Here is a 22708-nt window from a genome sequence, read left to right on the forward strand (position 1 = left end):
ATTATGTAGTCGGAAGGAAGTACTTTCACCGTAACATGTATACATATATGAGTTTTACAAGAGAAGAGAGAGAGAAAAGGGGAGAGAAAAAAAGAACGAAGGCGGAAAAATATTCGAGATGAAGAAGAAGATGCAAAAGTGCGAAATACACGTTTGCGTTTACACGTGCGCGCAAAAAATGCGTGTGTGTGTGTGTGTGAAAGAAAGGAGAGAAAGCAAGATAGGTATTGTGACGTGTGCACCGCAGCATACGCTTCACCGAGTGTGTGTATATGTGCGTATCCCTAATGTAAAAGAGGGCTTTGCAGAGGAAGAATACGGGAATGCGTGTGTTGTGTGTACGTACGTGTATGTGTGTGTATGCACGAAGGATGGGGGTGCCGGTAGAAAAAGGGGTAGGGATAGTGTCTGTGAAAAGAAAAAAAATATATACACACACACACACAACATAGCTTACAAAATTAAGTAAAGTAACAATTACTTGAAGTATAACAGATTTCGCAGAGTTTCAATGAATTTCTTTTTTCTTTCTTTTCTTTTTTTTTGGTGGCTTCCTAAAGAGAGATTCGAAAGTAGCGATGTCTAATTGCAATCTTTTTGAAATAAACATATTTATAAACATAATTAAACGCCGTTGTGATAACAAAAAAGAAATAAAAAAAGACGAAGCGGAAGAGGAAAAGGAAGAATTAAAAAAAGCGGAAGAGATACGAAAATCGACGTTATAGAAACAGATGAAACGGATTCTCTGGGCGATAATGTAGAAAAGAATATATTAAAAGGATAAAAAAAAGAGGATTTTTAAATTTAAGCTCGATCGTGCCATTAAACGATTCTAATGGGATATATTTATAACCAAGATTTTATGCTTTTTCAAAGCGCGCATACGTTATTGTAAAACTAACAAATATCGATTGTCAGCTTGCACATATTTTGAGGATTCTTACATACATACATACATACATACATTTATCTAATGTAAAATCCCACTCTCACGAACATCTGCGCAACAGTTAACAAAGAAAAAAAAAGAAACGCATTCGAATTCGTCGTCGCACACCTTCCACTGATGATACTTCCTCGTTTCGTAGAGAACGGATTAAAAAAAAAGAAAAAAAGGAAAAGGGAAGAGAGAAATGTATATGTATATACACACACACACATATATATATATATATATATATACATATATAGACAGAGAGAATGGGGGTTAAATTTAGTTTTCACACATGACGTGTAACCGTTTAAACGACACTCGATTTCGAATTCTCGCGAAGACTATTAGAACGTATGAGATAAGTTAAACAGAACACTTTCCCTGGTCCCAGCTTCTCCCCGACCCCAAAGTATCCTACTCTATAGATATCTAAATACATGTAGTTCTTAAATTATTTACTTTAGTTCGAGTGGAGATGCCTGTAAGTGTAATTTACTAAGACTTTTTGTAAATAAATTATGAAATAAACTAGACGTACTTTATCCAGACGAAGATGCGATCTGACTTCGGCAAGATACAATGATAATGATAATAATGATGATAATAATAATGATAATAATTATTATTATAATAAATGAAGTGTAGGGCATTAGAACGTCGCTTCTATCTTTCTGTTTTGCATTCACCGTAAACTTTTATTATGCCGAACTAAATGCTGTAAATACATTTAATCTCTATCTTCCTCGTTCTCTCGTCTCTTTTTATTTTCTCTGCGTAGTGTCCTCGTCACGTGGGACTCTCATTTTGAGCAAATACTGCTCTCCATGTTCAGGATCATCGCGCTGTTCATTTTCCGACACAGCCATTCCAAAATATCCGCGGCCTCGCTCTCCACATACCAGTCCACCATGGACGACGACGCCTCCTCTTCGTTCTGCGTGTAACATTACAAACGAGCCACGTGCATAATTACGTTCGATTTTTCGTCGTTCAGTTCTGCTTGGAAAACACATGCACACTCTGTCGAGACGGTTACCTTTGTTACGTGCAAAATAAGCTTGCTTTTAGCGACAGTTGGCGGCGACAGCAACTGATTGGTTTCCAAAGTCCATTTCACGTTCCACGATCCCCAAGCGCTCCCTTTCTCGATGTAGTGTATCCGCCTGAAAATCCATGGCGAATATAATCCTTATGTTTTCTATTTTCATCAACACGCGTGTTGCGCCTGACGCGAGTGAGGATGCACAGGTTCGCTCTAAATTTTTTGAAGCGAAATTTCACTCGAAAAGTACATACAGTGATCACCGAGTCGCTCCAATTTGAATGACTTCACTCATATGAAGTAAATTCTCAATTTTGAAACGTTGATTGAATATTTTTAATCGAAATTGAAGAGAGAGTGAACATAATGTCATAATGTCTTCACTGGAATATATTCATTCATTTAAACAGATTTTTCAGTAATAATTTAAACTTAGATATTTAAGTTTAAAGCTCCTGATCTTCCTCATTGGTGCCATCTTAAACGTCAGAAGCGAGGAAATATTAAAAATTTTTATAAAATACGTTGAAATAAAATATGTTTACAAAATAATATTTGCAATCGATCGAAAAGATCCGTAAAATAGTCCGAAAACTTTCCTTTTACTCTAATAATCAATAAACTGTAAAATTAACGTGACAAAATCATGAGAAAGTAGGTTAAAAAGAAAGATCACATGAATTTTACGGTTACACAGGCCGAAAAATTTTGATTTTTGCTCTGACTCCCAGACCTGTATAAGTAATTCTGAAAGTTTCTGGCATTTTAAAATCAAATCCATTGCCCAAACTGCTCTATCAAGTTTATGAAATATTCTGATCTAAAAATATCAAAAAGGCCATTTTTTTTTTTTTTTTTTTTTTTTTTTTATTAAAATAAAGAACGAGAAATAATAGACCAATTTAGCTAACAGACTTGAACTTAGCATAAAAAAATCTATTAGAGTTGACTGTTATGTTCAATAAATTAGAAAACAAATACTTCATATACTTTTTCACACACACACACATACATATAAAAATTTCTTCATATATACTAAACTTTTTATATTCTTTAACGCGCGCTAGTAGTTTTCGAAAGATTTAAAATGTTCATTTATATAAAAAGAGATAAAACTTCCAAAATTATATATATTTATTAAAGTTTTAAATATCGAATCACGTATACAAAGTTACTATTCGAAGTCACATATAAAAAGGATTGAGAAAAATATGCAATATTTGTTGTATTTATTGAGTTGTATTTAAAAAGTGATTTTGATATATTTTGTTTTATACTGAAATACGGTGACCAAATACGGTGACCAAATCGGCCTAACACTTTTCGTTTCAGACTTATTTTTATGTAAAAATGTTTAAAAATAAAATCTTTTTGGCACCTTTGAAAACCTGACGCGATAGAGCATTTTTTAGTGATATATTTGGTTTCAACGTGCCAGAAACCTTCAGGATCACTTATAGCAGTTTGGAGATAAAAATTGATGTTGGCCTATTATTTATTCATTGTTCAAACAAAAGGAAAGTGTTAGGACTATTTTGAAACTCTGCTTGACCGATTGCAAGTGTTATTTGGTGAATACATCTTTTTATTTCAATGTATTTTGCAAGAATTTTTAGCGTATATTTTCTCGCTTTTGATGTCATAAATCGAGAGTTCCGTTACGAGGAGCCAGGAGTCTTAAATTCTATTCAAACACACGTTAAAATAGGATTTAAACTATTATTGTGTGAAAAATTAGCCTCTTGCGATTTCGAGTGATCTTATTTTCATTATCTTTTCGAGTGAATTAATACTGCCACAAAGCGATGATCGTCGGACTTACTGCAAAGACACGAGGGTGATGTACTTTCCGTCGTTGTGGAGCGCGGCGTGCCCCCAGTAAAAATCGTTTTGAGCGCAATGACCTTTGGTTATAGTGTTCAGCAGGTATGCTCCCTTGGCTTTGTGCGTCGAGAACAGCTCCACGCCCTGGGGGAAACGATTGTCGTTAATGGTACAAGAAACGAGCACCGCCGAGTCAAGGTCTGAATGTACACTCACGAAGTGTGGATTGATGTACCGCGGTAGTCGCACTCGGGATACGAAACCATGGTCCATTTCTTGCGCTCTGCGGGATAAACGACAACTCGTTTTCTTAAGTGAAACACAGACAGTGCGTGACAAACGAGAGAAATATAGCGCCAATAAGCGTTGGTACCTTTTCATTATATCTGCTACTACTTTCGAATGACTTTTTAAACAAGGGCTTTCTGCCTTGAAAAACACGGACGTTTTCTTGCCCAATGTTTTGAGGAAATACCTTAACTCTTCTCGGTGAATGCCTGTCATTTTTGAGAGATTTAGTAGTGGAGGCGTCGAGCACGTCGGGGAAACAAGTGGACGACACAATGCTCGCACTCGACCGAGCGGTCGGGCGCGTTAATAACTCAAAGGCTCTTGGGTACGCGTTGGGTCGGCTGTCTTTGTTTGATAACGTCAGAAGTGAGAAGTCGTATGCTCACAATTCTTGCGTTATACGTTGAAGTAAAACAATATATTCATAAAACGATACTTGTGATTAATTCAGCAAATTTGCAAAATGTTTCGAACGTTCTCCTCTTGCTGTTAAAATCAATGAATAACTATGAAATTAGCGTGACTACATGCAACTCAGGTTTTAACCAAACATTACTCATCATTTTTGTTGATTTCATGGCTATTTATTGATTGTGACAGCAAAAGAAGAGCGTTCGGACCACTTTACAAAGTTGCTGAATCGATTACAGATGTAGTTATGTGTACGTATCTTGTTATTTCAACGTATAACGCAAAAATCGCGGGCATGCGATTTCTCGCTTCTAATGTCATCAAGCAAGGACAACTTACGCGAGTAGCTCAGAGGCTTTAATATAGTGCGCGCAGCACGATACGTATGATTTCAATAACATCGACTCGTACGTCACACGACAAACAATGATCTACTCACTGTTTGTCGACGCTGTGATCAAGCCGGAGATCTCCAAGTCGATCTCTGTGGGGAACGAATAATCGACTGAAAACGCCAACGGCGGTACGTCTGGGTTCTGGTAACTTGCATCTTTCATCTAAAATGAAAGAGAATTATGCGGTCAAATAGCGCGAAGCGTGTCTTAACAACAAATTTCATATCTCAACCGAATTACTTTATTTTATTGTTTTACTTTGAGATATAGCGCTCAAAGTTTTAACTCTCTGAGTCCCGGTTTTTTTGTTTTGGAAATTGAGAATTATTTTAATAGAAGGATATGAGTGTTTCTGAAATTTGATTTTCATTTGATTGCTGAAAAGTAGTACTTTTAGCAGAAATAAAAACTATATTATGAAAAATTAGAAAATCAGAGTAAAAATAAAAATGATCGTTTTTCAGGATGAATAAGTTATTATTAAATAATTCTAAAAGCACTCCATTAGAGAAAGACGATATATATAAAAATTAATCGGCATATTTTTATTTTTAGAGATATATGTTGTATCCTTAAGGATATGCTGGAATTAATCATCAAGAACGCTTACTGTCAAGAGTAAAAAACAAAGAGATAGCTATCAAGTTGCTTGTTAAACGGAGTTTGGTAAAGTTCCTTACTGCACTTGGCGACTTTGCACAGATATGAGATTTATGTTTACCTTGGGATGAAGAGTCGTAGAGGTGTCGTTGCTGCTAAAGTCCTGCATACCATCAGGCGTAGCGTATCCTAGCTCACACGCGACTTCGTGTGCTAATCTCTCCGCAGTTTCGTCGCCATACAGCAATAACTGCAAAGACATATCGCAATTAACATATTTGAAAGAAACGTTTGGGGTACCTCTGGCAGTCGTCTGAGCTCACCAGATCCGGTTCGTAGAAACCGCCGCTCGGCGATTTAAAATTGTAGCCGTACTGGTTCCCCAAGACAGTCGTTAAGCGTACTAGCACATGAAACTGTTCCATAGTCTGCGCCACGTAAGTGCGCGAAAGATGCGACAGGAACTGTTTATTGTCGACGACGATAAAACTCCTTCGATAGGCGGGCAATCTGAAAAGCCATGGTAAATTGAACGTCGCGTCTGTAAGTCTTACATAGAAGCCTCCGCATTCGCTCACCTGAACTCAACGTCTCTCTCGAAAACGCCCTTCTCCGCGTACTCAAAGATGAAACGTACGATATTGTGGTAATTCGCTACGTTGCCGAAGCTACGCGCATTAGTACCTTCCGTGTTGGCCAATAATTTCAAGTGCAACACCATCGGGGAGATGTATATCTGCTCTATCAAATTTTTTCTCCTTCCGTTAGCATTCTGCAAATTATATGTGTGCATCAAAGTCAAAGTAAAAGATTAAAACAAAAAAGTAATATCGCGCGATATACACGTGAATCGACGTGATCTCGTATGACATCGGACATTTACGTTGGTAATTTTGTGAAGCGAAGGCACGCGCATGTTGGAAACGTCTCTCCTAAGTTTAGCAGCAATCGAGTGCTTAGTTTCCGGTATCTTGGGTATCAGATTGATCAGGGAACAGAGGAACGTTTCCTCCAAGTTCAAATTAAACTCCCTTACGATCAAGCATATTCCTCTGGGAAAAAATCGTTCGAAAATTATTACACAGGAATCACCATGTCAGTAATAATCATAGAAATAATGGAGGAAGTTAGGCGTTCGTACTTGTAAATACTGTTTTTCAGCTTGCGTTGCTTCAAATACGAGAACTCCAAGCAGTGCTTCAATCTACGGCCGCCGGCGTAATTCACGAAAGTCCTTTGTAAACTGGGATATAGAACAACCGGAAAGGAAGCCTCGCTCAGTTGATTATCGATCTGCGGCGAAAGAAATGTTACAAGAATATTATTACAAACTAGCGTACAGCGAATTGCAAAACAGTTTAGATATAATGAAGTTGGGAGCTCAAAAAATCGTCAAAATTGAAAGTCCATCGTTATCGATGGACTTACGCAATAATATTATAATTAATGATATAATTAAGAACACTAAATAGTAATAAATAATAATAAGAATTAATAATATATCTGTTAGGCAAGCTTGTCACAACAGGAGTGATTCTCAATTTTGATAGTTTGGTGTGAGTTTCTAGCTTTATGGTCTTGCAACCTACCACACATATATGGACGTACCTGTATTCTGTGAACATATCCTTGCAGATAACATAGCGTCGTGGATTCCCTGCAATGCAGCCAAATACCCGGAGAGTACGTTCTTCGTAGCTTTCCGAAGAATGGCTTAGTCATCTGCATCTTCATGAAGTCAACCTACAAAATGTCAGAAAAGGATTGTCAAAAACGCTCGAAAGATAGCGGTGAAATGCATATATTGTACGTGTACTAATATTGGTTCAGTCAAAAAGTTTGGTTCATTTTCGCCTTCTTCGGGAGCAGATATCATTTTATATGATAAAAATCTACAAGTACTGCGATAAGCGAAAAAATATAGATGAACAAGACCAATTATTTGGTTAATAAGTCATTTGTTTCTACTGAACGCGATAAAAGCAATTTTCATTTACAATGAAATTTATAAAATAGTATTCGTACATCGATGAAATTTTCCAGCTGTGCTGCTTTCGCGGAATTCACATATTTATTTTCCAGCCAAGCGCTGAGCTCCAACGACAGACTTTTCCATCGTTTGCTGAAGTAAAGCTCCCAGTGTGCAACCGAATCGATCACACTAGCGTACAGCAACTCTCGTCTGGAGCTGTGAAGACTGGCGTTAGACTCCTGCACGACCTGTAAAAGAAGGAGAGCAATCAGTTTTCAATTGATCACACTTAAAATAAATATAAAATACTCGACTTACAAAGTAGTGTAAGTATTATATTTAATGTCTACTCACAACGCTAATTCCGATCGCCGCGATCGACAAAAATATCTCTCTCTTGCTGGTTTCAGGGTCGATGATGCTTTTCGCTTTCAGGTACACACTCTCGTGCTGTGTGAACAGCAACACGCGTTGTTCACTTTCCATATAGCTCACCCAGTAAACTTCCGCTTCGTCCTGTCGCACGTTCTCTAACTTTTGCGTCTTCGTCTCGGATTCTGCGTTGGCAAGATGAGTGGTACTTCCGCTCGGGTCTTCCGACCACGACTTCGCATATGACAACGATTTGGAATTGACAGAGGAATACGTTGACGCGCTGTTACGCCGCTCAACGGTTATAAATGACACCTTCTCGTGTCCGCAGCCATCCTGAAAGCAGACGAAAATGCTAACAATAGATAATGCGTTCGAACGAGAAGAGTAACAATAAAGTCATAATTGCAGAAATTGTTGCGTGTACAAAAGTGCGAAAATTATTAGAACAATTTTCACATCTCTATGTGTGTACATAGAAAAATCGAAAATCAAGACTAGAAATACTTTTGTATTAGGTTCATTCAAAAGTTTTTTTCATAAACACTGAACAAGTATTGATATGAATAAAGTATTTTTTAGAAACACTTATACTTTAAAAATAGAAATATACTGACAAATGAAATATGTATCTTATGGGAAATATATTAACTTAATTTCAACAATATATCCTACCGACTCAAATTCTGCTTTATAACCGATGGCATTGTTATTGTAGACGTTCCAGATCAGTTCTCTGCTCTGCGTAGGATCGTCCCAGGTGTACAGCAAGCTTTGGAACGGCTTAAGCAAGGCAACTTGGCCTAAATTGACTTGGCTCAGCTTCAGGAACAGCTTGTCGCAGAGGTTGTCCACCCTTACGGGTATGTCGCCGGCGTTGTGTTTTCGGAACATGACGCGATATGGAGTATTGACGCCACCTTCGATCTCCACACACAGCGCCGACTGCGAATATTGTAAAGTATGTTCCTTAAGTTCAACTTCAAAGTAAATTTCCTCGTGAGGAACTTGCTTAATGATTATTTGCTATACGAGATTGATTGTATCAGAACTAATAATCACTAATATCTCCATCTTACCCCGTTATCCATTCTGAGCACGGTTTTGCCGGTATGCGTGATGTCGAAGTGCTGTGAGACCAATTGACTGTTTCTCCATTTGATTCTCATTTTCATGGAATCGGTAGCGGGCCAGAAGGACATTTCCTGAGTGGGCAAGAGATCGTTCCAGAGATCAGCTTCCTCGTTTTCCTCCATAAATCTTAAAGCTCTTTTGGTTTTGTTACAAATGAGAAAGTACGGAAGAAACGTAATGATCTTGGTGAAAATCGGCGACAAACGGGAACTCTCCACTTCCGTTAAGATCTGATATTTTTGTCTGCGCTCGATATCTCGACATACGATCAGCGACATCGACGTGATCCCGTCCAGCCCGAACGGCATTGACCACTCGGACTGGTGTGCCCTTAATCGTATTGTATTCTTTTTATTGTTCTTCTGAGAGAACACCATTAGCTCTTCTTCCGGCATCTCGTAGGTTGTATGAGAGTGACATTCCTAGAGCGACATGATATTAATGAACTACCAAAGACAAAGTTAAAACAAAATGACCTATTCTTATTCAACGAACCATTCCACTTATTTGAACGAACTATTATTATTTATTTGCATACACACACACACACAAAACCAACTACGTTTTATTATCGAGAGAGATTCAAACTATTAGTGTTATTGTTTTATTTACTTGAATAAACAGCGGTAAACCGGATTTATTTATTATCCAGTACTGTGATTGTATAACAATGTTCCAGCTGAGCATCTTGCACAATTCTATGCATAGCAAGAAAGGCTTCGTCAGATCCGACTCGTTATCTGTAGACATCAGTACAAACTTTCGTTCTAGATTCATGTTCAGTTTAACCGTGCCCGTCCACGACGTGCCTAAATAGTTGTGTACCTATATGAAATTATTAGAATTGCGTGTCAATAAAACATATGGCGGTATATGTTCGATCTTTGCGTAAAATTATTTTCGTTAAATATTAAGTTAATCCGCGAATGTATTTTTTTTTCTATAAATACTGAGCAAATGTTGGTATAAACAAAACATTTTCCAAATAGGATATAACGACATATGAAACATATATATGTTCTATAGTAAGAAACGTCCGAATCAACTTAATAAGATGACTTTTTTCTCTTTGCATACCTTAAAAACAAACTGCACATTACTGTTACAATTCAAAGAGTGCATATTGATTTTCTCCCCGGGTTCGATTTTCACTTCGTAATTGATGCTAGGTATACTGACATCGATGACGAAGGGTAGCTGGTTATTAAAAATAACAGGTGGTATGATATTTATCAAGTAATTCGGCACTTGACAACCTGAGAGTCGGGCCATTAATGGGATTTCCGTGCATATTGCCCTGACACAGAATATATTACGGTTAATGTCGTCTTTCGTTTCACAGCATATATCTTTAAATGCATTTGTTGTACCCCTCAAGTCTTTCCAATAAATTCCATCGTCACTGACTTGATATTTCCTGTAACATATATTCGTTGGTTAATAATTCTCTCTTAATAAAATTGCTCGTAAAATAGTAACTTATTGGCAACGAAGGAAGAAATATCATTAAGTAAAAAAGAAAACTAACAGTGTTTCAATGATACCATTTTGATTCCTGTACATTTTGTAACACGCGAGATGATTGCAAATCATCGATCATGTCTGACTTTACTTACTCTAGATATGCAGGTAGAACATGTATTGGACAATGATAAGCAATGTACAGAGGAATATTGCAGATCGAGTCGGGCTCAATGATCGCCATTCTCACATTATCGTCGAACGGATTTGTGGTCTCACCGGCCGGTGTCAGACCCAACTTATCTACCACCGCTTTTTTATAATAAAGGCCCAGTGCGTACGATGTTTCGTTTTGGAACTGAAATGTGATGTTTCATATTACACGAATATTAGCGACGATAAAATGAATAGAGCGACAGAACAGATCAAGTCTCACCTGCAACGGAGATCGCACGCAAATCGTACGGTGCAGATAACTGTTTATTGACGCCTCTATCACCAGGTAATAACGAACTTCATGTTTTACAGGACGAAGCGATATGAGACTCCGTGTCTCCTTTTTCGGACAGTACACTAGCACGTCCTCAAAACCTGTTGCATTGAAAATAAAACATTATTATTCCACTATACGTGTAATGTATATCTTAATGATTTAATTGTTATGGTTTTTTTGTTGTAGCGAAATACGGAAATGTTACCTTCAAAAATGACGCGAAGAAGTTCATCCGTTACCAATTTGTAGATATGGACCGGCGAATCAATCGGAAAAGCCTTGCATTCTGGTACAACTAAATGAATTTCCTTGCCAACCCACTGAGGACTCGTGAGATCCGGTTGCATTTCATTTTCCGGGCTGCTGGGCACGCTGGTCGGCGAATTGCCATCGTGGAAGTTATGTGCAGCGATGATGCGTGTGACACTATTCCCATCCACCTGTCATTGAGGACACATTCAAACGTTTAATTTTCAACGAGTAATTGAATCCCATGTGTAAAGGAAAAAAGTGCTAATATGAGCTAGTATGAGATAAGTAGAGTGTGCGAACCAAAAATACCTTAAAAATACTTTAAATTACATTAAAATTATAATTTAACCAAAATACTAACGTTTTATACATATAATCTAATTTATCTAAATTGACTTATATTTATCTAAATTGACTTATATTTATTGTATCACTTTCTATGTGTGGGTATGTGTGTGTAAATGTTAAGAAATCTAAAACTTATCTAATCATCTAAATCTTATGAAAATGTAAAAAAAAAAGAATTATTTTACCTGTTCTTGAACAAGTAGCTCTATTCGACTGGCGTGACCTATATCGTTCAGCATAGTCAATTCCCGCGTGTTTGCGGGCACGAAGGGAAGCCCACCCTTGGCCTGTATGAACGCGCTCGTGATTGCGTTCCACATTTCGATCATGTTTTGCGTAATGGTGATGTTAATTTTGTCCTCCGTATACAGAATAATATGCGGCGCGGAGGCACCTATCTTCGCTGGGGCGGCGGGGTGACCTACGCAGAAAATACGATAAACAATTGAAATACGACACACTCCCGCGAAGCTTTGAGTTCACGTACAAGATTCGTTGACGTTACAATCCAGCACAAAGTCTAAGCCCTCGTCCTCGTTCGTACTCGAATCGTCCGAGTCACTTTCTTCCTCATCGCTGCTGTTGCTATTGAACAGATAATTCGAGATCCTCGTCAGTTTCTTGTCGCTCTCATCGTCGTCCGTATCGGATTCATCCTCACATGTAACATAAGTCTCAGGCTCTATTTATTAACAAAAACGAATACAATTTATTTATTAAACAATCAGCTCTAATCTGGTGAAATAACAGGTGAGTGGAGTACAAGTAATCTCACCGTTTCTCGTGGACGAAATCGCATCCACCTCAGGTCCAATAAAGACCATATCCGTGACATCATGTCCGTCGTGCCTCATATCCTTCTTTTTCATTCTCAGTGGATCTTGTTTTACGTGATGGTAAGGATCCATCCAATTAGAATTGATCATATTCGCTTCATCTTGATACGTCTGAGAAGTGCGTTGAATGAAAAAGACGCGATGACGTTATAAAATAATTATAAAAAGAATAATAAGATATTACTTTAATGGTGAATTCCCACGGTTTATAATTCACGTCGTCTTTCGTGCAGAATTCTACGAACGGCTCCCAAGTCTGAAGTGATCTATTGTAACAGAACGCGTGAAGCTTTACATTGGATTCGAGATGGAAACTGTTGTGCCAGTCGTTGACAGTGGTCGTAATAATGGTCTCCATTCTCATCACCGGAAATCTTCCTACCGAATACTCCATCTCCAACAACAAACATACCAATACGGGTTTCAAGTTAAATATTAAATGATCATGGTGGCGACAATACAGCTCTGAGTCACCTAAAGATTATAGGCACGATATGAGTATACTGATGCGTTTAAATTGTCACATTGGTAACTTAAATAACAACTAAAATCTGCAATGCAACGACGTGTACGAGATACTCGCCTTCGTCAGTTTTCTTATACGGTATACTAGAAACTTTCCTCGGTGTCCAAAGATTATTGTGCATGTATGCATTTTGATTGTTGCTACTTTCATCTGCTTTCAAAGTAATGCTGTTTAGAAAAATCGACGCTTCGTTCAATATCTGGAATGTAGAGTAGTTTACGATAGGCAGCATAAATAAATCAGATTTACGTTTATAATAATATTGAGCCATCTTACATCCATAAAAGTATGCACCACTTCCGCCGATAGATGTATATTAATACTATTTATAGCAACGGTAATTTCCTCATTACCGCTCGATAATTCTTTCTTCTTACAGATTTCTATATCACAGGGACGTAACAACCAACACGGGGACTCGTAGTTTCCTTGCCCTTTAGTTTTGGCATTGACATTGGTCAGAGTGCAGACTATCGAGGAGGAACAACTGTGCTTGCTGCTCTCAATAAATACCTCCGCTTGCATACGTATTATGTGGGTGTTGCTTTTCTCTAAATCGCCAAATAAAAAGATATCTGGCTTTTGTATCCTAATAGAGACAGAAGTACCTAAACACATCAAGATAATTGCACTTACTTTTTGCGAGTAAAATTATGCACAACATCAAGTATGTAGCATATTTGTTAATAAACAAGTGAAACTCTACATTCCCTACATTCTCTACATTCAACATGCATACACGCAGACGAAATACCTGGTTGCTCCTTAAAATACTGTGAGCGATTTAATTTGTCAGTTTCTGCGTTTAAAGCATTCCGGTTCTTGATTTAAATCAAATACATTTATCAAATATATTTTTTCGTACGCAGATCAACGTAAAGAAGTTCTTATTTACCGTCTGATTATTATTATCGTATCCGTGATTGATGATGCCTTTCTCAATCTGCTCGCCGGGCAAGGAATCTAGGAAATACCGCCCCAGATGCATTAGGAAAGGAACGGATAAATTAATTCGTATATCTTGAATAAGAACATCGAAACATTTCTCCTCCGCTTGGGTACGACTATACGTGACATCGACTATGGGAGACATCGACACAGAAATGCAGGACTCTAAATTTTTCTCTAAGGATATCGATGGTGACTGTATTATCCTGAAACGTAAGACGAGACTGTGAATTTCGATATCAATGACACTTTATTGTCTCTCAAGCAATGATACGAACTTTCTCTCACTAACGGAATCTTTGCGAGTATCTTGCAACAAGCAATTTTGCAAAGATAATTTCATTTTCAAACTCTTGTCACTGTAAAAGTCCCAGGTATTTATAGTTTCACCAAAGCACAGCTTGCATAAACCGTGGTTCAAGTCGCGCACGGGAGAACTCAACACCTGATAAAATATAAAACATAATAAAATATAAAACTATACAAAAATAATATATAAATAAAAGGTAAGATTTGAATATTGACGAGTGTATTAATTTATTCGAACATATACCTCTTCTGTGTCCAAGAACAAGTTTAGTTGCAACCCTTCCAACGTTAGTTTGACATTCACTTCACACAAGGCTGTTTCATTGTGGGCTAAAAAATCCTCCAACTTCTTCACCATAGCATCGTCGTGCCTGACGTCCTTCCGACAGCTTAACGTTGAAGGACGATCTTCGTTCTCGCCGGTTTTTTTAAGCAACAGAATCTTGGAGATATTATCCTGCCACACTGACATAAGAGATTTCAGATCTCTCTGGCTCAAATTTATGTTCACAATATCGATCGCTCCTTGTACGTTGAATAAACCATAGGCTTGCAACTCGATAATGCTACGATACTCAGTTTTTCTTTTGATGTCAAACTGGATTTGTATGGGTTCGATGATAGGCTCCTGAAAACAATCTCCCGTGTAATTGTATTCTCTTGACATGACATTAAATTGCGCTTTAATGAACGCATAATTTTACCTGAACCTCTAAGTCTCGAGTCAGAGTCATAATTGCTCTGGACACGGTCATGGATTTCAGTTTCACCAGAATGTTGTCGATTATTAACTGATTGGCGTCGCTGGCGGACGCTTTGATCGATTGGACCGATTGGCCGCTCTTCTTGAAGAAGTTCTCAACCGACAATACGCCTGGAAACCAATTCTATAGAGAATATTCTCCTCTTAACTTTTTTATAATTGCATTATCAACATAACACTTTTGTGTGTACCTGTATCGAATACTAGGAGACTCGGAGCATCCTTCTTCTGAGGTAACAGAAATGTAGGTCCTTGTATATCGATAAAAATGTGCAATTTCGTCGCGCTTCTCTTAAATACTTCGATGCCTCCGACGAGTTTGTTCTTCATATAACTCAAGAAACGCGTGTAATATGGAGAAGCGAATGGCATTATGAAATTCTACAAAAAACAGTGGGGATTACGATAACATAATAAAATACACAGGTATAATACGTATGAAGAGTTCGCCGTACCTGTAAATCGTACAGAATTTTAGAAATAATGACACAATTTATTCGTCCAATGGAAAGCTTGAAGGTGCCGTCCGACATTACGTCGTCCTGATTTGTATCGATATCCGGACACTTATACAGTCTTGGCATGTGTCTTACGTATTTCAAGTCGAAAACCTTGTCCTCGTCTGTTGTCAAAATCTTCAAAAATAAAACAACAAATATATTACAAAAAAATATTACAGGGATAAAAAGTCCATATATATTTTATTCTAGACAATTACTTTAGAATAAAGCGTGTCATCGTTTAAGTCTTCAGCAAGCATATTTCGGAGATGTATGCGTAACACCATTCTTTCGTTCGCATTATAGATGCAATCGTTCTCTAAGCCCGAAATCTTTACCTCCATTAAATCTATATCCTTATCACAGAATCTTAGAACTAGCGAGCTGAGTCTGGTAGAATAATTCAGTTTAATTGCACCTAGAAAGAACGATTTCGTATTAGAATCGTCAATCGTGCGACCGAATGATAAGTCTTGTACTCTAAGAGCGTTCACCTGGAGGAATAGGCGGATCATCGCCCTTTTGTTCCCGTTTCATAATATTACTACACACTGTCTCGGCGAACTTAAACAGAATTGTACCCTGACAAATACTGAAATGAAAGAATGAGAATATTTCGAGGATATAATCGCTTATATTATTTTGCCTTCCACAGCGCACAAGTTATCCACTTACGCCTGAAATTTGTACCAGTAGTCTCTCATTTTCAATAACGCGGATCTATGAAAGTTTACATTGATATTCAACAGATTCACAACCAGCGAGCGTTCGATATTCTTGAAATGCGACTTGAAGTCCGGACAATTTGATTTAACCTGAGGATAAAATCGATGAGTGCACGTTCGTGAATTATGACGGCAATAAATAACTCTCGTATACTCACCTTACGGTACGATACAACGAGAACCTCGTAAGTCTGATCGGTAGATATTAATTCCAAATATGACCCGGTGATGCCAGCATTCGTTTTATCGACAAGAAGAATGGACCCAATACCAAACTGAACGGCGACGCCGTATTCCATCATAGCCATCTCATAATACAAGGTGTGCAATCTTAGATTCAAATAAGGTTGCTCTCGATTATCCACTGTATGCTCCAGATTGATAGAAAACTGCATTTTAAAGAATAAAATTTCAATTATTATTAGACTCTATATGATTAACAATCAAGTGAAAGAAATTAAAATAATAGGCCTGTGAGAGCTAAGAGCTGGATTAAAGTGCACGAAAATTATTAATAGTTTAATCTTCGGACATTATTTTTCAATAAATATCTCACATTTTGGACTGTGTTGGTGAGTGACTGGAATTTAAAAAATGCGTTTCTATATTCGTCGTGAGCATTGCTTATTATTATCTTAGTAGAGCTTTTAGCGTTATTTGCATGTAACGAACGTAGATGCGTCGAATTTATTCAGCGTTCTTATGTATGTAAACACTGAAGATGATCTCAAGGAGGATCGAAACGTATGTCAGATTTTATAATAGAGATAATTATTATTAGATAATTGTGATTCATTAAATTAATAATACACTTCAATCTAGCACCTAGTTTTCACAGGTTATTATTTTAATTTCTTATACTTGAATTTTAAAGACCGATATGAATGACGTGAACGCATTTAAAGAGAAAACACTTGCCTCCCCTATAGCGAAGCGTAGTAACAAATTAATATGGTTGCAGGGTGATATATTATCGTCAAATCCGGACAAATTAATCGTTTTCGATAATAATTCCAGGTCTTCCTCGCTAATTTCCGAAGAGACGACACTCCTAACACAAATAAAAACGCTTGATGAGTACTTAATTAATGCGACTTCCAACTAAATGTTACAATCACATATATTTTATAATTACCTGTCAAGCTTCGGTACATTGTTAGTCGTAACTTCCTTGATAACAGGTTTAAAATCGCCGTGCATCATTGTAACAGATGGTAGACAAATATTGGATTGCACTCTCATCAATTCTTTTGCTGAGATAAAAACGACACTTGATTTTCGTTCGAGAGTAGAAGAGTCCAAAGCCATTTTACACTTCTCGACATTGTTCTGGTACAACAGTAGCAGCTTATTCAAGAAATATGCCATCAACCGTAGTTTATTTTCTGACAAATTAAACTTCACATTTGAAATATGCATGTTGAGCTTCGTTCTGCAAAATGTGATACGAATTAAAATCATATACAAGTAAAAAGTTGTAACGTAAGAATGTTAATTACCGTGGTAGTTGACGATATTCGGGTTTGATGCTATAGGAAAGCGTTGCGTTCGCTTGCAGCTTGGGCAACAAGTGATACTCCGAGTCGCTGCGCTTTCTTGCCGAACGCCAATCGTCGCCTGAATGACAAAACAAGATTTGCGCGCCGAAGAATACCATGTTGAGTCTGTCGTAAAGCAATTCTTCCAGCTCCATCAGAGTAGCATCTTCTAGTTGTAGATTTGTTGCTTGAAGCTCATTCGTTAACGTTACATTGCCGAGATCCAAAACAAGAATGTGCCCTCCTCTGAAATATCATAAATATGTACAAGCGGCATTGTATCATATGCTATTACGTTGTTACAGTGCCTACTTTTGAATCGATCCGTGCTCGGGAAATATAATATACGGGCTCTTGATATCTATCTTGAAGCTAATTCTCAGTGTTTGTGAAACAATGTCGTCTACAAAACTTAAATATTTTCTTTTGGTATAATCCCACAGCTTACATAATCCGAGCACCGTGTCATGAATGTAACTGGCGTTAAATTTGAAAAAGTTTATTATTTCCACCATGGCGAACTGAAAGCAAAAAGAGATTCGCAATTCATAATCAAACGAATATTCGGAGAAATATCTGTAAATAAAAACATTACATGATGATAGGTCACTTCGATTGCTTCCAGCTTTATAGATACTTCAAAAATAGGATCCATATTCAGACCGTTTTTCTCGAAATCGATCGCTAAGAAATATGTCGACACATTTCCTGCAACATATAATAACGGTAAGTCTCATTATAATTCAAATTTTACTTCTATTTTTTACATAGATTTATATTTTAATTTCAGAGATTTAATTTATATTTTAGATTTCGTACTATTTTAGATCTAATTTAGATTTAATCTAAGATAAATAGATTCTTTAAGATAAATAGATTTATATTTTAATTCTACTTTTATACAAATATATGTATTACCTGTCAACATATTATCTACCGTAACTAGAGGAACCAAATCACCATCGGTCGATATAGCTTCAATCACGAAACTTTCAGCACGAGCGGATATCTTGAAAGCTAACAACGTAGGCCGTGCCTCAATGCTCGTCAGAAATTGTGCGACTGTCACGATCAGCATTTCTTTGCCCTTACTTAGAAGGCTAAGACAACAATTGGCTAAAGTAAAGTTTAATTTATAATCTAAAAAGGAAGAAAACAATTGATTAGATGTGCGAGCAGAGTTAAAGAATATTTTCAGGTACTTATTTTTTTGTTCTCAACGTAGTAGATGCCGAATATGGATATTAAACGTGCTTACCGATTAGCTTCATAGTTTTCTCTAATTTTATTTTGGAGCAGGATGAATTTTCCGTTACATTCATCGATAACTTTGGACTTTCGCTTTTACCGTGGTCCACTATCACATCCTGCTCTTCATCGTTATTTGTTAATATATTTTCCACACTGTCCTTCGATGGACTTGACGCAATGATTTGGCATTCGCGCTCGATATCCTTGTTTCTTAATTCTTGTCTAGCATGCTCTCTTGCTATCACGATATTTAATATTGTCAGACTGTCTTCGTATTTCTGCAGATCCAACTTTAATTCTGTGTCATTCGGTCGTTGCAGACTTTGGATACACGCCTCTTTATACTTCCGGTAATTTTTCCTGTGCTCGACTATACATAACCAAGTGTACGGTTTGATATAATGATTTAAAATAGAATTGTACGCGTATTTCCACCAAGATGACGGTTCCTCATACACACTCTTCTCAGGACGAAATTTCAGATGTGGCCTGCGATTATTATATATATAATAACTAGCGTTACGTAGTAACTAATCAACCAGTTCAAAATTAAGGTAAAACATTAAAAGTTAATAACTTTTAACTTAATTTAGTTAATTTTAAATAAGTCAACTTTTAATTTAAATTATTTCAAAATGTATTAACATTTTTTATATAGTTAGACAATCTATCAATAATCTATACTTCAATTATTGCAAGCTACTAACTATGTAGAATAATGTAAGAAATGTAAGAAAAATAATTATAAAAGAATTTTTTGTTTCTCTAAGTACCAATGCTCTTTTCTTGTATGGAATTCTGAACACAAAAAAATTGGTGCTTTTTTTATAAAAGACTAGCTTTTCATTAATAATTGACAAACTTAATCTTTGATTAACAAGTTAATTATGTAAAAACATATACATTGCTTTGCATAATTAACTTTTGACCTTAATAAATTAATTAAATTTTTAATAGAGTTAGTTTTTGTTTACATAACTTTTAGTGTAAATTAAGTTAATTTAACCTAACTCACAAGGGAACATAGGCAACCCGAAAATTCAGAAAATTCTAAAACATTGTGTACAAGTAGAATAGTACATCCATAACATAAAACTATTTTTTGTTTCTGCTAAATTTCGATTTAATGGAGTGAAATCACTCCTCGAAAAAACATAACATTTTTATTTTTAGCGAATATTTCCTAAAACATAAAACATGAAAAAATAGTTTATATAAAAGTGATAGAATATTTTATACTCTTTGCAACGGTGTATTCAAATTTTGCAAAAAAAAACATTTTTGAATCCCCCTTTGCCCACTTATTGGTTTCAAAGGGTGGTTTCAGCCCCTTAAATTGAAAATTAGTAGAAATAAAAAAAATAGTTTTATATTATGAATGTACTACTCTACTTGCACACAATGTTTCAGAATTTTCTGAATTTTCGGGTTGCTTATGTTCCCTTGTCAGTCAAAAAATTTAACTTATCCAATTCTGAAAATAAAGATAAAAATAACAAAAACTTAATAAATAAATAAATGTCAACAATTGTGAATTTACCTATTAACGACTGCGCGCAACAAGGAGTCATGGATATAGCAAAATGTAGCGTATTGCGCCTCTGATAATTGCATCGCCACATCTTGAAGCACAATATCGACCAACATACGAGAAGTTTGTGTCTCCGTGCCTTTGTGTATAATTACTTTGATCTTGGCCGTGAAAGGCTTCAACACTTTTAACAAAGAATATCATTAAAGTCTCGTAAGATTGAATCGTTTCTTTTAAACGCGTTAACAACACTATAATCAATAAATAATAATTCTAAACGTACAGAATTGAAACTCCTTGTTTTTCATCCCAAATGTCTGGAGAGCTCGATGCATTGTGCCCTTCCACGCAAGAAGATTAGGCATATCCCATTTGCATGGGACATTTATACAAGATTCAGTATCATGATCCATGTACACACTAAGTGATTCTGCACGTATAAGCTGGTACACAGTTTGCGAATTTGTGGCGCATACTCCAGGCTTCCATTTGCTGCAATTCATGATTTCCAATGACAATATCGAACGTATGTACGATTGATAAAGAATATAATGATATGCATGATCAAGTTACTTGTTTGTAGTTGTTATTGATATACTTTGTATACATATACCACAGGCACAGAGGAAGTTGCGCAAAATTTTCTCTTCGTATCTAATATGTACATTATTTATAGTAATCTGGAAGTTCTTCGTAACCGATGCCAATAAACCATCAAATAGTTGAGGAGGTAGACCTACAATAGAAGGTATTAGCTTAACTTAAAACTAATTAAGCACAGATAAGCATTTTTAAGAATTATTTCAGTTACTATTTCTACAATTGTAAAATTGTAAAATTCTGCACTTTGGTCCTTATTTTAAGTTTTTATTAACAAGAATACTTATAAATATGACTTCTGATAAATAAGCCTTCTGGTAGACTTATAAGTATAACTAGAGGCACTTTTATTGATAAAGATTCAGAGAACTATTCTGTAGAGCTCAGAGAGTTCAAAATAAAGGCATTTACTATATATTAATAGAAAAAATAATATTTTGTAATATCTAACTGATAAAATAATATTCTAAAAGTAATATCTAACTGATAAAATAATATTCTATTACCAGCTCTAAATATTTCATCTTCCTTTAAATTTTCAAGTATTTTCTTTTTCTCAGCTCTTATTAAACGTTTCTGTATCTCTGGATCGTAAGGACCAGATAATGCAGGTACTGCTACTGCGTATATGTCCTTAAAAGAAAAATAAAATATTCATGAGATATATGCGTCCTAGTTTTAATATGTGGTACTGTACAAGTTCATTATCCCTTATATAAATTATTCCATACCTCTATGCATATCACAATAGGTTGAGAGAAAAGTCCAGACCATGGTATCTTCAAAATAATTTTCCCTATCAGGCCAATTTCTACTCTAATAGGTAATCCCAGTTGATACTGAAACAACAATATTGTGCATAATATGGTCGTTTATATTCTGAATATTATGTTAATAAATTACAAGGAAAAATCAACTGATGCATACCAAAGCCTCTGGCTTCAATTTCAGGTCGGTGAGGCACGTATCCCCGGAGAAAATACCGACGTTAAATTGCTCCGTGTCTAGGTCCTCCACGTACCTGCCCAGCAGGCGGTTTAAAAATGCCGCTATAGCCCCCTCGAACATTGTCGTGGCTCGCAGCCAAAGACTGTCACTGTATCACTTATGTTTGTACTTGCTTCGCGCGAGCTAGAAGACAGAATCAACTAGAATCAACCTGGCCCCGGTCGTCATCATAACCTCAAGATTGTTACAATTCGCAAGACAATTCAGTCATGCGCGACGCCGCCGCAATCTTTATTGATCTTGAATTTCGTCGCCGCAACGCCGTAATGAAACGAAGTTGGGCGATAATCGACCGATGAATTGACGTTCAAATTTATTCCCTTCTTTTTTTTTTTATTTTTCATTAGTAGATACTCATTATCGTACTGAAAAGGCTCTTATTCTTCACTAACAAATACACACAAAAGTTTATATTTGATCCGCTGTATTCGTGCTAATGAAAAATAAAAGTATTACTGATCCATCGTTGAGTAATGCTACTTGAAATTAAAGCCCGTGTACCTTGTCATTGAGTCATACTACGGCTCCGATTTCTCGTCAGTAGCGCCTCATAGCGGAAATTTTTGAATAAATAAAAAGAAAGAGTCTTTGGTAAAGTTGGCCACACACACTTTTCGTAACAATAACCGTAATAGCGTATT

The 22708-nt window shown here is 36.5% G+C and overlaps 1 protein-coding gene and 1 long non-coding RNA gene across 5 annotated transcripts; one reads left to right on the top strand and one right to left on the bottom strand.

Annotated features, from left to right (window-relative positions):
* Positions 1-536: 536 nt before the first annotated feature.
* Positions 537-22127, bottom strand: LOC116849028 (vacuolar protein sorting-associated protein 13C-like). The gene is made up of 51 exons (XM_032825743.1): positions 21987-22127; positions 21791-21898; positions 21566-21692; positions 21033-21195; positions 20743-20951; positions 20469-20643; positions 18936-19417; positions 18596-18817; positions 18273-18385; positions 17990-18198; positions 17639-17923; positions 17275-17571; positions 17058-17190; positions 16298-16528; positions 16090-16229; positions 15909-16006; positions 15633-15832; positions 15370-15549; positions 15106-15295; positions 14856-15025; positions 14396-14779; positions 14121-14287; positions 13790-14048; positions 13649-13715; positions 13171-13502; positions 12952-13093; positions 12553-12842; positions 12308-12479; positions 12020-12214; positions 11718-11953; positions 11138-11372; positions 10876-11030; positions 10595-10797; positions 10056-10395; positions 9591-9803; positions 8924-9400; positions 8520-8789; positions 7827-8180; positions 7526-7720; positions 7109-7243; positions 6642-6793; positions 6384-6552; positions 6079-6272; positions 5824-6010; positions 5622-5750; positions 4945-5062; positions 4177-4300; positions 4020-4086; positions 3802-3947; positions 1974-2100; positions 537-1871 (listed from the first exon to the last, which is right to left on the bottom strand). The coding sequence occupies exons 1-51, from the start codon at positions 22125-22127 to the stop codon at positions 1737-1739; spliced, it is 10242 nt and encodes a 3413-aa protein (XP_032681634.1). The 3' UTR covers positions 537-1736.
* Positions 4300-11270, top strand: LOC116849029. Of its 4 annotated transcripts, none has more exons than XR_004379054.1 (8): positions 4300-5028; positions 5456-6023; positions 6662-7056; positions 7136-7306; positions 7583-7798; positions 7908-8805; positions 10658-10941; positions 11119-11270. It is a non-coding gene; the product is annotated as an uncharacterized LOC116849029 (long non-coding RNA). The 4 variants fall into 4 exon arrangements; XR_004379055.1 differs by having other exon boundaries at positions 5456-5831; positions 7883-8805; XR_004379053.1 differs by having other exon boundaries at positions 5456-5831.
* Positions 22128-22708: the final 581 nt, after the last annotated feature.

The sequence above is a fragment of the Odontomachus brunneus genome, unplaced genomic scaffold (genome assembly GCF_010583005.1).
Source record: "Odontomachus brunneus isolate Ranch 3 - 2012 unplaced genomic scaffold, Obru_v1 Obru_scaffold_104, whole genome shotgun sequence".
Classification (NCBI taxonomy): Eukaryota; Metazoa; Arthropoda; class Insecta; order Hymenoptera; family Formicidae; genus Odontomachus; species Odontomachus brunneus.

Coding starts and splice junctions, on each gene's coding strand:
- LOC116849028 (XM_032825743.1), bottom strand. CDS start 22,127: ATGTTCGAGGGGGCTATAGCGGCATTTTTAAACCGCCTGCTGGGCAGG. Junction 20,644..20,742: donor AAACAAGGAGTTTCAATTCT/GTACGTTTAGAA, acceptor CTTTGTTAAAAG/TGTTGAAGCCTTTCACGGCC. Junction 12,215..12,307: donor GATTTCGTCCACGAGAAACG/GTGAGATTACTT, acceptor GTTAATAAATAG/AGCCTGAGACTTATGTTACA.